General features: G+C 42.1%; 3 protein-coding genes and 1 long non-coding RNA gene across 5 annotated transcripts in view; 2 read left to right on the forward strand and 2 right to left on the reverse strand.

Moving 5' to 3' along the window:
* LOC135597439 (cytochrome P450 84A1-like) overlaps window positions 1–1,583 on the forward strand; it is a 1,885-nt gene extending 302 nt beyond the window's left edge. The window contains exons 1-2 of the mRNA XM_065090382.1: window positions 1–698; window positions 880–1,583. The exon at window positions 1–698 is cut by the window's left edge and continues 302 nt beyond it. Of these exons, the coding sequence (XP_064946454.1) occupies window positions 1–698; window positions 880–1,512 (1,331 nt within the window). The 3' untranslated portion in view covers window positions 1,513–1,583. The remainder of the gene's footprint in view (window positions 699–879) is intronic.
* A 437-nt stretch (window positions 1,584–2,020) lies between these two features.
* LOC135596479 (auxin-responsive protein SAUR23-like) lies at window positions 2,021–2,383 on the reverse strand. The gene has a single exon (XM_065088524.1). It carries the CDS (start codon window positions 2,381–2,383, stop codon window positions 2,021–2,023), a length of 363 nt encoding a protein of 120 aa, XP_064944596.1.
* Window positions 2,384–6,569: 4,186 nt separating this feature from the next.
* Window positions 6,570–11,955, reverse strand: LOC135597441 (uncharacterized). Of its 2 annotated transcripts, none has more exons than XR_010481251.1 (4): window positions 11,620–11,955; window positions 10,427–10,606; window positions 9,439–10,255; window positions 6,570–7,895 (listed from the first exon to the last, which is right to left on the reverse strand). It is a non-coding gene; the product is annotated as an uncharacterized LOC135597441 (long non-coding RNA). The 2 variants fall into 2 exon arrangements; XR_010481252.1 differs by having other exon boundaries at window positions 10,427–10,624.
* LOC135597440 (NAC domain-containing protein 7-like) lies at window positions 7,736–10,671 on the forward strand. Its single transcript, XM_065090383.1, has 4 exons — window positions 7,736–7,869; window positions 8,725–8,909; window positions 8,996–9,271; window positions 9,693–10,671. The coding sequence occupies exons 2-4, from the start codon at window positions 8,750–8,752 to the stop codon at window positions 10,265–10,267; spliced, it is 1,011 nt and encodes a 336-aa protein (XP_064946455.1). The 5' UTR covers window positions 7,736–7,869; window positions 8,725–8,749; the 3' UTR covers window positions 10,268–10,671.
* Window positions 11,956–15,349: the final 3,394 nt, after the last annotated feature.

A 15,349-nucleotide genomic window follows, 5' to 3' on the forward strand; every position in this document is an offset into this window, starting at 1 on the left:
GCCTTGGCTTCGTCCACGTCTTCGCGGTGTCGACGTCGGAGATAGCCCGGCAAGTCCTCCAGGTGCAAGACGCCGTCTTCTCCAACCGCTTCGCCACCATCGCCATCACCTACCTCACCTACGACCGCGCCGACATGGCCTTCGCCCACTATGGCCCCTTCTGGCGCCAGATGCGGAAGCTGTGCGTGATGAAGCTCTTCAGCAAGAAGCGCGCGGTGTCGTGGGCCTCCGTGCGCGAGGAAGTCGACGCGGCCGTCCGCGCCGTCACGGACGGCGCCGGCGCCGCCGTCAACCTCGGCGAACTCATGTTCAACCTCACCAAGAACATCACCTTCCGGGCGGCGTTCGGGACGCAGAGCCACGAGAACCAGGAGGAGTTCATCGCCATACTTCAGGAGTTCTCCTTGCTGTTTGGGGCGTTCAACATCGGCGACTTCATCCCGTGGGTGAGCTGGATGGATCTGCAAGGCATCAACAAGAGGTTCAAGGTGGCACGAGAAGCACTCGACGGCTTCATCGACAAGATCATCGAGGAGCACATGGCCAACCCCAAGGAAGCTGACGCAGAGGATTCCGACATGGTCGACGAGATGCTCGCCTTCTTCGAGGAGTCCCCCGACCGCACGAAGGAAAACGAGGCAGATGAGCTCCAGAGAACGCTCAGGTTGACCAGGAACAACATCAAGGCCATAATCATGGTATGTGTCCATGCATAAATATGAACAACACTACATCTAATTTATGGGAGGAACATTTCATGAACTTATCCGTATCAAACTTGTGACCGGTTCATCCTTTGCTTCAATCACTCGCTTCTCAACCAAGAACACATGCGGCTGTTCGACTTGGAATCGATAGACTGATTGCTGAAGTGCACAGGATGTGATGTTTGGCGGCACGGAGACGGTGGCGTCCGCCATCGAGTGGGCCATGGCGGAGCTCATGAAGAACCCAGAGGACATGAGGCGAGTGCAAGAGGAGCTGGCCAGCGTCGTCGGGCTGCACCGGAAGGTGCGCGAGAGCGACCTCGACAAGCTCCCCCACCTCAAGTGCGTCGTGAAGGAGACGTTCCGCCTCCACCCCCCCATCCCCATCCTCCTCCACGAGACCGCCGAGGACTGCCAACTCACCGGCTACGCTGTCCCCGCTCGCTCCCGCGTCATGATCAACGTGTGGGCCATCGGCCGCGACAAATCAGCATGGGAGGACGCGGAAGTGTTCCGGCCGTCGAGGTTCGCCCCCGGCGGCGAGGCGGCCGCGCTCGACTTCACGGGCGGCGGCTTCGAGTTCCTGCCCTTCGGGTCGGGGCGGCGGTCGTGCCCGGGCATGCAGCTGGGGCTGCACGCGCTGGAGCTCGCGGTGGCTCAGCTGACGCACTGCTTCAGCTGGGAGCTGCCCGACGGAATGAAGCCCGGCGAGCTCGACATGGGGGACATGTTCGGGCTCACAGCGCCGAGGGCGGTGCGGCTGGTGGCCGTCCCTACGCCACGACTCACCTGTCCACTGTACTGATGGATCACCCCGTCCATCCATGTTCATCATTTCCAGTGTTTCCGGAAGAACCAAGACAGGATTCGTACGCATGCCATGTCTGTGTGGGAGATTGCTTCTTGGTCAACATGGAATCCATGTTGCAGGCAGCAGAAATAAAGTTGTATGATTGTGTCTCATATGTGTTGTGGTGGAACAAGCAGTGTGTCTCATATATGTTATCTGTCTCATGTCAAATAAATAGACTTAAGACACTATTATTCTTAAGTCAAGCTTTTTTTTTGTTATATTTTGTTGAATATTTAATTTATAGATTATTTTACCAACAAAATATAAAACATATGTAGTGCTACATATCCGATTACATTTCACATCTCTCAGTCCAAAAGGAGAAAAGCTTAGACATCTTTCGAAGAAGATTTGCAGTGTAATCGCTGCTGTGTGATTGTGATGGACATGTACAAGCGTGCCATCAGCAACAGAGGAGGAGCAGGCGGAGGTCAAAGAATGGCCAAGTTTTGGGAATGGCTTAGGACAGTACGAATCTGCTTCTGCTCTTTCGGCAAAGGTGGGCGCCGGCGGCGGCGACCCGGGTTCGGACGCGCTCGAACTCTGCGGCGGGGCAGGGGATGGTGATGCCGCCGGGGTGGTGGAACCCGAACTCCTCCTCCGCCTCCTGCAGCAGCTCCCCGAACAAGGGGTGGTTGAAGTAGATCACCGGAACCACGTACCTCCGCCCCCCGCCCACGTACACCGCGATGTGCCCCTTGGGCGGCCGCCTCTGCTCCTCCAGGAGCGGAGCCCGGTCGCCGAGGTGGGGTCTGCGTCGTAGGCGGCGGCAGATGCTCCGGCCCCAGTGGGCGAGCCTCGTGGTAGCCGTGGAGCTCTCCATCAAGGGCCGGGTGTGGTCGCGACGACGGCCGAGCCGCGAGACGCATCGCCATATCCTCGAGAGACGGCGGCCCAACCTGAACCCTCCTTTGTGTCTCTTCATAATATGGAGAAGGTGCATCAAAACACACCCATTCCTTCTCTTTATGCACTGCACGAGAGATCCAAGAAGAGAGAGTCCGATGAAGAGGTCAGAGAGAGGAACAGTGAAGGGAGAAAGAGAGATGGCGGAATGAATATAAAGAGGGCTGGTCAACGATATTATATATGTATATATATACATATCAATTGGAAATTGAGAATGGAAGAAACAGAAGAAGAAGGCGGCAAGAGGAGACGTGAGAGTATGGAGATGTGAACCGTGAGTTGGCTGCACCGTAGAACACACGGCCTGATGAGCTACACAAGCGTCGCGTGGCGGAGAAGAGTGTGGTGTAAACGCAAACGCAAGTGGTGGTGAGAATCCCATGACAAAGACTTCACATTTGTTCTACCAATTGTCTCCGATCTCCATTGCACGTTGATTTGAATAGGGAATTGGAGTGGGAAGAAGCATACTTTTCTTGTGTGCATGTTCACTCGGTGAAAGGGAAGCGAAGAAGAAGAAGAAGAAGAAGAATCAAAGAAGTTGCTCGTTGGACTTTAAAACCATGTCGACTGTCAGTAATGTTGATTATTATGTATGCGTCGACGACTCATTCCCCATTTAAATGTATGCAACCATCGGTAGCTGACAAAGGAGAAAGGATAAGTGCACTGCCTGTGGCTGTGGCTAAGGGATCGATGATGAGATGAGAAGAGTTGTGCACCGGGATGGCCGGAGGTCGTTACTCTTTTGTGGGCAATCAACCAATTGTTGATGTTATGTACTTCCATAGATTTGAGTTTAATGTGTATATACATGCTTAGATAATAATTAGTATTATTTACATAGTGTAGTTAATCAAGTAGAACGTTATATCACAAGATCGATATTTTAGGTGCAAATTTTATAGAGTGAGATTTTGATGACTCAATATAAAATAAGTGAGTCAAAGATACCCACATATATATATATATATATATATATATATATATATATATATATATATATATATATATATATATATATCTCATAGGTTAATTAAAACAGGTGCTTCATTTGATCTAAATCACTAATCAAAAAATTTAAATTAAAACTAACATTTATACACTTATCATACCATTATAAATCATTCTTAGTTTTATTCATTTTTTATATGGGACTATTTAGAGTATTGTAATTTTTTCTACTCAAAGGTTTGACATCTTTATTAATGTATGTGAGACGTAGACTAGTAGTAGTAATAGTGGCTTCACATTGTGATAAGTTATTTGACTTTATTCTCTTTCTTATTTGAGCTCTCTTATTATGCGTAAATACTAGAACGATTTTAATATCAAATATTAAGACCTAAACTTGATAAACTAACTAACTCATATACTTTGTTTGATCTAAATCATTAGTCAAAATATTTAATCTGAAATTGATAATAATACACTCAAACCATAAATCAATCTTAATCTTACTCATTTTCAATGTAAAACTAATTGAGATATTACATTATGATTAATTTTAATTAGTTTATACTTTTAATATTGACCAACCTCCTCTTTCCATATATTTTTCCTAACATGAAAATAAGTGTAAATCAAAATATAAAGGATCAATATATAGTTTTAACCTTGCAAATAAGAAAATTATGTTCATGATTTCTTGCAAACAGTCATCCTGTAACATTAATTTTAAAAATGTTGACTTGGAAAATTATGAATCCAAGGAACCAACTTATTTTAACCTATCATGTTGGAATTGGACATGTTAACATTTTTCATTCTAATATCATATTTTTTTATTTTTATCAATGTCATTGCATCTCAGGAACTTATAGACAAGACATAATCTAATTTATATTCTTAACATATAATACCCCTAAAAAGTAATTTATAAGTTCCTCCAATTAAGGGTTGGTTGATAATTTTATTACTCTTTTTTTTTATGGGTATGATATAATAAAAAACTACAAGATGAAAATATCCTAGCTATTGGTCTATCCTATGGTACATTGATCTTTTTCTTCATCAGAATAACCTACGAATTGTTCCTACAATATAATGCCAAATAATAAAAATCTCTTTGCATATGTGCCACTACAAATATATGAGTGATTTTGAGCTTTTCCAAATCTCTTTCCTCCATTTGTTTTCTTTCTATATGGACAGATCTATGGAATAAATTTGTACAATTGTAATATTTTTACACTTTGGTATGTGTTTTCAAAAATATCATAAAGCATTGTAACCTAGTAAAATAAAAAATGACAACGCAATATTTTTGTATATATTTTGTGAAAATATACTGTAATACAGTATTAAAATATTATAATGATATCGGTTCGCCTTATAGACTAATCTATAAAAGATAAAAAAAATCTGAAAAAAAGGTCTCTTCTAAAAAAAAAATCTATTTTTTTTCAGAAATTTACTCTAAATACTTTATAATAGTTTATTCATTCTTCTTTTGTAGTTGCTTTAACTATACTCCATTACAATGAAATAATGGATATTTGACTCCAAGGGGGGCATTATAAACCAAACGCCATGATGTCCTTCTCATCACTCCTCCTATCTTTCGGTGAGATTTCATTTATTTCAGCACACCTCTTTTCACAGAGATCCGAGTAGTGGACATAAGAGGACATGGTTTCATTATTAGGCCTATGAAGCATAAATTATAGCTACGACTCTTAATCGTAAGTCAAAGCTTAAATACTATTCTATTTACGTTGCCTAACTTTGAATTTTCTGCGATGGAAATAATAAAAACAAAGCCAATAATGACCAGATGTGCATTTTTATGGCACTTGCTTTAAGACAGTAATAATTGGGAACAAGAAAATATTAGGTGGAGGATCTTAGGATGGAACTCTCATGACTGGCCGGATGACAAGACTTTTGACATCCTTCCTTTGATACGTTTGGTAACACATCTTGAAGGAGTTTGAGGAAATGTAACTTTGTAGATTTTAGCTGTTTCTAAGTTGATATATGGATTTTGGTGAGGCATTTTAAGGTCCTCTTCCAAAAATTTTATGATAAAAGTCAACGCATGATAGTTTAGTTCTTATAATTTGTGAAATAGTTGTCTAACATTAACAAAAGTAAATGATAAAGATGAGATTTGATTATTATGAATAAAGAAAAATGACCAAACAATATTTTGATGGCAATCTTAATCATTGTTTATGGAAAGAGTAGGAAATGATGTCGGTTTTAAAATTATATCTTGAGAGAAAAAGGCCAAAACAACATTATCTTTGAAATGAATTCATTATTGTAGATACATACATACACATTCATACGGACAAGACAAGAAGCTTTAAGATCTAAGGGTAGCGGAAGTGGGGTCCAACGGATCCAATGGGAGATACGGTTCTCGAAGTATATCCAAGAAGAAAGCTACACGGGGGGTCCCACCGGAGGTGCGCAAATATCTACGGGTGAAGCCATCATGGCAGAGAGAAGGTGGTCGATGGGGCCCGACGTGCATTCGGGAGGCCGCGACCTCCTCCCCACTGGCTCAGCGGCTGACACGTCAGCATCTTCACTGACACACGTGACGTGGGACCGGCCAATGATGGGATTACGTGGGCGATCCTTGCGTGTGGGGGCCCACCTGACGCGCCGCAGAACGCGCACGGGGACCCTGGATTTTGTTCTCGTGGCAAATCGCCATTCTCTCTCTCTGCTCTTATTTCGTCCCCGCCAAATTAGCAGTGTTTTTATGTTTGTGTTACTGTGAAAACACAGCACCAATGACAGCAACAACAAGCAAAAAGAAGAGACGCAGTGCAGGTTGCGTCGTTGAGCCAGCGGCGTTCGAGTGCAGGTGGCAGAGGAGCAGTTGCATGACTGAAAAGGGAAAGCTTGGGAGCATGGCAATTCCCTCCACACAGCTGTTTCATGTGGCACACCACAACGCAGAGAGAGGGGGGGGGGAGGAGAAGAAGCCTTGCCATCTTGGTTGGCTAGCCAACCGAGCCGGGTGGCGGTGGTGGTGGTGGTGGATGGATACATGATCCCGGCCACTCCTCCATGGTGACCGTGGCATGGCGTGGGATACTTTTGCTTCACCTTTGTCCCAAAGATACGCCTACCGACCATATACGTCTCCCAAACCATAATCCACACCACGAATATTATAATACATCTCCACCCTTCAGCGTCACACACCCTCTCTCCCCCCTCTCTTCCCACCGCGCAGACCTAAGGGCAAAAGAGGGAGGAGAAGCCGACGTACGTGTCAACCAGCGACCTGGGTTGACGGGGTGGGACCGACGAGAACCACGCCGCCACGCGCTGAACCCGCGCATGCGTGCTTAACTCCTCTCTCTCTCACAGATTGTTATTACAGACGAGAAAAGGAGCTTGAGCAGAACACTAACCTGGGCTCGAATGAGTAAAGTTGTTGATTTGGCTGAGGACAACGTCAACGTTTTGCTCGTTTGTTTAATGTTCTTCTGCCGGTAGGGATTTGTGGTTGGAGGTGCGTCTCCATCGGAATGCTTAGGTCGGTCCGAAAGAGGCCCACCGGTAGCCGTGATCCAAGTGACGACAGCAAAAGGCAGCAAGGAAAGAGGCAGAGGAAGAAGAAGGACGACCAACCGCTGAGAGCAAAAGCAGGGCGGTCCCCAACGCCACATGCTGCTTTGGATTTCCCGCAATTGTCCTCGCCCTCAGCCATGTTTCAGTGCCATGCATGGGCTCATGCTGCAGTTACTATTTATCTCAGTCCATTTGCTTTTGTCTGCAGAGATCTCTCTCTCTCTCTCTCTCTCTCTCTCTCTCTCTCTCTCTTTGTGATCTCTGTGGAAGAAGGAAGGGAAGCTTTGTGGCCTTCGGTGTTGTGGTCGCTATCGGTTGCGGGTGGAGGGGAGGGGAGGGGAGGGGAGGTGGTGGCGGTTGCGGCCAAGAAGACCAAAGGATTCCGGCCATTGCGGCGCCATTCCTCTGCCCTCGAAGCCTTTCCCCGCAATCCATCCATCCATACGCGTACCTTGTTTGCGGCACGCTCTGCTGAAAGAGAAACCGGGCCTGGCTATAATACACTTCCCGTCCTTTGCAGCACCGCACACCGTCGGTTAACGAACGCCATTTCCTCTTCCTTTGCTATATTCCACATCCTCTCTCTCTCTCTCTCTCTCTCTCTCTCTCTCTCTCTCTCTCCTTTGTTGAGCGACTTCAGTCTCGGGATCTGATCCTTCGCGGTGCCCCCAAAGGGAGGAGGAGGAGGCACTAACGATTGGATTCCCGAGGTTTCTGCCGAGAGAAGTAAAACTGGTGGAGTAGGAGCAATCGGTCTCCATCTTCTCTCTGTCGCAACGGACTCTCCGATCCGGCGTGTACAAACCAAAGAAGACATTCCACGTACTTGGAAGCTTTTAGCCACAGTGCTGTGATCTGTCACCCGTAAGAACTGTTCCTCCTCGTCTTCCCTGCACACACAGTTATGCTTCTGTTATATGTATGTAAGCTTGAATTTTGCAGCACAGATGATTTTATGTAAGATTGTTGTTGTTGTTTCATGCATCTCCCTACAAATTCACTGCAGTTTAGATACTAGTTCTAGAGATTTCTGCCTTTGTTTATGGTGATGATGCAGCCAAACAATTCGATGCACAAGTACATATGGATTCTTTTAGGAACTTTTTCTAGCATATGGCAGTTCCTGAACACACCTTTTCATTGTTTTTACTTACTGCAAAGTTAATATATATAGGTAATTATTGATGAAAAGAGATACCAAGATAGCATGTCATTAAGTCATTGATATGCAAAACTTTTGATCAAAATCACCTTTTTTTTATTCTTTAGTGTACTAAAAGGACATTAAAAATATAAGTCAAGATAAGAACTCTTTTAGTGCATGCATTTTCTTATTTCATATACTTTCTATGTTTATACTCCTTTGCAAAACTGGATACCTATCTGTAGGCAGCTTTCTTATATTTTTCCCAAACTCATGCTCTTCTACTCATTTCTCTACAACATGAGTTTTATATTTGTCTTTTATGCACAATTCCTAGCAACAAGAATTTCTTGGCCTTAATACTCTTCCAAATAAGAGAAAGAAACAAGTCTTGCTATATGTATTGTGCCAGTCTAATTCTCCTAGCAATCATATATACAACTAAGACATGCCTTGACAATATTAATCAGATACAGTATCAAGATCATGATTTTTGATATTGCAAATGATGAGTAACACTTGTCCATTCATGCATCAAATGACAGCAGCATTGGTTTTGCATATGTGATCCACAGGCAAAGACTACAAAGCCTAGAGAACATGGATGCATTCCCTCATGTGCCGCCAGGCTTTCGTTTTCACCCTACCGACGAAGAACTTGTCGACTACTATCTCAGGAAGAAGGTAGCATCAAGAAGGATCGATCTAGATATCATAAAAGATGTCGATTTGTACAAAATAGAACCATGGGACCTTCAAGGTATCATTTTGCTCGACTATTTAATTGGTAACACACATTTTTGTTGCTCTACCAAATTTATAGTTGGCTATGCCTCCTTGCAACAGAAAAATGCAAGATAGGAACAGAAGAACAAAACGATTGGTACTTCTTCAGCCACAAAGATAAGAAATATCCAACTGGCACACGGACCAATAGGGCGACAACAGCTGGATTTTGGAAGGCTACTGGAAGGGACAAACCAATCTACTCCAAGAATAACTTGATTGGAATGAGGAAGACCTTGGTGTTCTACAAGGGTCGAGCACCAAACGGACAGAAGTCTGATTGGATCATGCATGAATACCGCCTAGAAACCAATGAGAATGCACCTCCCCAGGCAAGTATTTAAATTAACAGGTTATGCATGCATTTGCTCCAAAAACTTAGAGAAAATTTCTCGTTTCTTCTCCATTTTCAAAGATGTTATAAATCATAACTAATTGCAACAAACGACTAAAGAAACTATCCACATCGAAATGAGAAATTCTTGGATGGATTAGATGCATACCTTTTACATGAACTCAGCCGCTACGAAAGACCCTGCAATTTTGCTCGTGCTGAAGTCCCAAAGCATTTGTCAAAATCTGAATTTGAACCAAGTTCATGAAAAAGTTATGTGGATTTGATCCACCAGGAATCTGAATATTTCTTCTGATAAAACCATAGCTCATTTTCCATTGACACTCTTCATTCCCATTCTTCAAGTCCTATAAAAGTACTTTTGTGTTTCGGATAAAAGATTTGCTTCTATGTTTCAGGAAGAGGGATGGGTCGTCTGTAGGGTCTTCAAGAAAAGATTAGCGGCTGTCAGAAGAGTCAGTGACCATGATACTCCCTGCTGGTATGATGATCATGCATCATTCATAACGGAGCTCGATTCAGCAAAGCAGATCAGCCCCCAGCCAGAGATGGCGTACCACCAGCACCACCACCTTCTGCCTTGCAAACCAGAGCTGGAGGTGCACTACCACTTGCCACATGATTCTTTCCTCCAGCTCCCCCAACTAGAGAGCCCCAAGCTTCCTATGTATGTCAGCCATGCAACTGCTTTCCAGTCATCGATCATCGCAGAGGAAGATCTAATACAGTCCAGTAAGCAGTTTCAGATCGTCTCCACTTATGATAATACAGGAAACATCAATCAAGTGGTAGAGCAGGTGACAGACTGGAGGGTGCTTGACAAGTTTGTCGCGTCTCAGCTTAGCCACAATGATATCTGCAGAGAACCCAACTGCTCCAATTCAGCAAGTGATGTTCAAACTTCTGAAAAGCTTGATGCAGCTTCTGAGTATGCTTCAACTTCCAACTCCAGTGGCCAAGTCGAACTGTGGAAATGAAGAAATAAATGAACTGGATTTTATCTATACACACAAATAGGATACTAATTCTAGATGCAAAATAAGATCAAAAAAGTGAAGATCACAGATTTATGTACATAATAAACTAAAACTAAACTTAGGCAGCATTGCTTCCGATGTTTGTAATATGTTTTATACCTCCAAGTATGTGCAACAAAGAAACCTCTACTGTCAAGACGATATCACATTACTTATGAAGCCGAGGGTTTGGATAACTGGCTCGGTCTCTGCTGAACAAGGCATCATAGCCTGAGTCCTCTGTACTTTGCCATTTGGCCCATTGTTTGGCAGCAATATCTGCTGCTACTGTATCAACACCTACAAAATTGTAGATATCTGTCTTTTCATTTAATTGGAGTGTTAATAAAAAGCATTGTCAGTTCTCTACTTTCACAATTCATTTTCATATATATTGATCTGCATTGACATGATAAATACTTATAAACAACTAAGAATACATGGCAAGTTTGTGAAGATTCAGGGCATTGCCGCCTAAGAATCTGTACATTATGCTGCAAATATGCTTGTCACACTTATTCCAAAAAAAATTGTATTTCGATTCTTTAGGAAATTGAATTGATTAGAGGTGTTTTTGTGCTTCTGGAAGACCAAAATGTTCACTTTTCTCTTTTCTTTTTCTTTTTTGCTCAAATTGCACAAAGGTGTGCAGGAATGATTGTATATTATAATAGAACAACAAAAAATGATACAATTAAGAAATACATGTCCTCAGATCACACACACATCAGTGAGTTAATCAACTTGTTTTCCTAGATTCCACAAACTTTAATATAAGAACATGCTTAAGTTCTTTTGAATTTCCTAATGAAAGCTTTGAATTCTATCCTATTCCTCAACTCTCAGAAGAGAGGAAGAATAATCATCATTTGGTTTCTAAATGCTTCTTTTATTTCTAGTTTCTGTGTGAAAAATTAAGTTATTGATAAGAAATGAAAACCGATATGATTCGTTTAACCGAGCAAAAGAGCACTAATTGATTCTGGTAGATACTTAGAAATGTGATATCGCAGTCAATATAGGATTTCGGAAGCAAAGCCCTAATTTGATCCCTTCCAATGATATGCGCAATTGATTGCATATTTATAGTGGTCCATGGAGGGAGAGCGCCAAACATCATCCGACTGAGGTGGTCAACAAAGCAAGTCGAGTTCATCTTTCACCAGTGCAAATTACCTCACAGCAGAGTGATGGGTACTAATTCAAAGACCTTTAAGTGTGCTTCACGCACTTGCAGACGACAGGCAGCTCAGGACACACACACCAAGTGCTCGACAGAATGCGGTAAAGAAGGAAAACGATGAAGAACTCACCGGAAGTAAGGAGGCGGCGTGTCCAGGAGGAAACGAGCAGAGGGCGAGAGGAAGAGAGCGGTCTGAGAGGGTTGGCGGACAGAAGTGATGCGAAAGCCAATGCCGTGGCGTCGACGTAGACGAGGAGATTAGCCACCGAGACCATCGGCGGAGGCGGAGGCGGAGGCGCAGGAGAGAGGTATCGTAACTTGTGTGCGAACACGCGTCCGTGTACCCGTCCGCGCCGCTTCGATCGTATGGGCTCCCAACAGGCCAACTTCTCGCGGGTAAAGATTTGAATCCATCGGGTGTTCGGATCCGTGCCCAAGTCCAAATGCAGAATCCAAATGCGGATGCGGATCCGGGCATATCTGCCCGATTACTCGCTAATGTTCGCCCAAAGATTGTGATAGAACATTTAATATAACATATTTCTCAATGTGTAGAATTTTCTTTTACTATTTTCACTAAAAATTTACACATTTAATATGTCTAATAATGTTTCTACTGAACTTTGAGGCATAGCTAATTCTCATGAAAATAATTTGTTCTACTCTTTGTATCTGTAGTATTGAATAACAATTAAAGACAGACTTCGTTCATACCAAAAAATTATTCTCGTGAATCTCCACTTTGATTATCTAATGCTCTTTATATATATTTCCAGATTTATCATTTTTTTAAGTAGCATGAGACATTGAAACTTATTTAATTTATTTTAAGTGTTACTGTATCCTTCCACGACGTATATCTCTACAAAATTATCAAGTGGTTGTAAGAAATAATAACGCTTTGTATTCTTAATCAATTTTAATATTAATTTTAGTTAGTCGAATATTTCTTTGCATATGTTCAAATACTTTATGTAGAACCTATTATTAGTGAACCTCTATGTCGTGGCTGAGGAGCCTGTATGGTTTAGTTCGATTATCGATGTCCAGGATCGTCCCAAGGATGATATATTCATCGGGTCAGGTTGAGCTCGGAGTCAGTCAAGATGCACCTCTTCAGTGAGCATGCCCGCCATCACCTTTGGATTCCTGCACACCGGCCTAGGTCGGGATGAGAGGGGTATTCCGACTTAGGCCCCTCCAAAGATAAAGTCAGTGAAACTTTTTATGGAAAATCCTCCATCGCTCTTACTAAATGTTGGCTGGTGACTTTTATTCTAGTGCTTGAGGGTCGATCGTACGCGATCTTCATGTGGCGACCGACTCCCTAGGTGACGAGTTAATACCTTCGGACGATCGCCATCCGGTATGTGTGGAACGACATCATCCGATGCCATCCCGAGCTTCCCGAAATGATCTTTACTTGGGACGACGCTAGCTCATGCGACTCCAAAAGGTGCGAAAGACAAGCGGTTGTCGTCCCGAATTCCTTATTGTGCATCTGACGTGGCATCACGTCTTCCTCCCGAGGTTCCGCGTTACGCTAACGTGGTTGGAGGCCTTGTCCACGTGGCGAAATCCATAATATGCTCTATCACCTATTATCCTCCAACGTCAGCCTCAATTTATATAAATTTTGCTTCTTGTTAGGTAAAATTTTAACCAAATAAAGCAAATAACAATGGTAATATTATCGATAATACTATCAATATAAGAACAATACTTATACACTTCTATCTTAAGCTCCCCTTAATCCTCTCACTATCTTTTTTGGATTCTCTTAGTCCCGCTAATGTTATAATTACGTCTTGCTAAACAACAAGTTTCCTCACCCAAATGTAGCAAAAGGTGAAACAATTTCTTTCATCAATATTCTCCGTAGTAAAGTCGGCTAAAATAATTCATGTTAAATATTTGACTTTTGATGCTATCTTTTGGGAGGGATAGAATACCTCGAAACAAAAAAAAAAAAAAATTTAGATATTAATAACCAAATAATATATTAGAAAGTTAAGATAAAATCACACTCCTTACGTTAGTTTTGGTAAGTCCCATAATCCCATATCAGGAATATCAGACCTGTTATCTCCTATTGGAACTATAAATAAGGGCCTAGACTTTAAAGTCAGCTGCACCACAAGTGACATCACAAGAAAAACCTAAGTGTTTGCTTTGGGTTTAAGTCCACACTCAATTAAATAGTTTGGGCTTATAGTTTGATTTTTCTTGTTTAGTATTTTCGGGTGTTTTATGGCCTAGGAACATCTTACTAAGGCATTTGTAATAGTCTCTTTTATAATAGTTATTTACTCCTCTTTCGTCCGTGGATGTAGGTCAAAGTCAATTGACCGAACCACGTAAATCTGGTGTTCTTGTCACTTTTATCTTTTCGAAATCTTGTACATGAAGAGGACAGTGGAGAATCGTCTCTACTTGAAGCAGAGTTTGTATATGCTTCGGATGACTGAAGGTACATCTATACTCTTACATCTTGATAAATTTAATTCGTTGATTATGGATTTGGAAAATATAAATACAAAAATTGATGACGAGGATAAGGCCCTATTACTCTTGTGTTCTCTTCCCCAATCTTTTAAGCATTTCCGTGATACTTTGATTTATGGAAAAGAAACAGTTTCGTATCAAGAAATTAAATCTGCGCTGAAATCTAAGGAATCTAAGGAGCAGATAGGTCTGGATGGATAAAAGAGAATTTGACAATAGTAGATCTAAATCCAAACATAGAAATTTGGAATGCAGATATTGTCATAAAATGGGGCACATTAAGACTGATTGCTTTAAATTGAAAAATAAATTAAAGCAAAAGGGAAAACTTGTTGAGAAAACAACTGAGTCCGCTGAAGCTAGTGTAGCATCTAATGAGAATGTTGAAAATATTTTCTTTGCTACTGATGACAGGACGATGTCTAAAAATGAATGGATTTTAGATTTGGGTTGTTCTTATCACATGTGTCCCAATAGGGATTTGTTTTCCACATATGAATCTTGTAATGGTGGAATTGTTTTGATGGGCAATAATGCCGCATGTGATGTTGTTGGTAGAGGCACAATCCGAATTAAAATGCATGATGATATTATGAGGACGCTCACTAATGTTAGACATGTTCCTGATTTAAAAAAGAATCTCATCTTTTTAGGCACCCTAGAGGCCCTTGGGTGTAAATACACAGCTGAAGGTGGAGTTATGAAAGTTTCTAGAAGTGCTCTTGTTGTTATGAAAGCTTGTAGGTCTGGTAGCTTATATATTCTGCAGGGAACTACTGTCATAGGCTCGGTTGCAGTCTCGTCATCATCATTGTCTGATTCTGACATCACCAAATTATGGCATATGCATTTGGCTCATATGAGTGAAAAATGTTTGAGCATATTGAGCAAAAGGGGTCTACTTTGTGGACAGAGTACTGGGCTACTGGATTTTTGTGAACACTGCATTTTTAAAAAGAAGAAAAGAGTCAGCTTCAATTCTCCGGCAGTTCACAAAACGAAAGGTACTCTTGACTATATTCATTCAGACCTTTGGGGTCCAGCTCATGTTCAGTCTAAGGGTGGTGCTAGGTATATGTTGAATTTCATTGATGATTATTCTAGAAAAGTTTGGGTTTAATTTTTGAAACTTAAAAATGATGTTTTTCTAACTTTTAAATAATGGAATGCTTTGATTGAGAAACAAACAGGTAAACATATTAAGCAGCTTCGAACAGGCATGGAATTTTATGAAGTTGACTTTAATGAATTTTGCAAAAATGAAGGAATCGTTCGGTATCGCACTATTAGGATGACGTCTCAGCAAAATGGTGTGGCCGAACATATGAACAGAACACTCTTGGAGAGAGCGACGT

This window comes from Musa acuminata, chromosome BXJ1-11 (assembly GCF_036884655.1).
Source record: "Musa acuminata AAA Group cultivar baxijiao chromosome BXJ1-11, Cavendish_Baxijiao_AAA, whole genome shotgun sequence".
Taxonomy (NCBI): domain Eukaryota; kingdom Viridiplantae; phylum Streptophyta; class Magnoliopsida; order Zingiberales; family Musaceae; genus Musa; species Musa acuminata.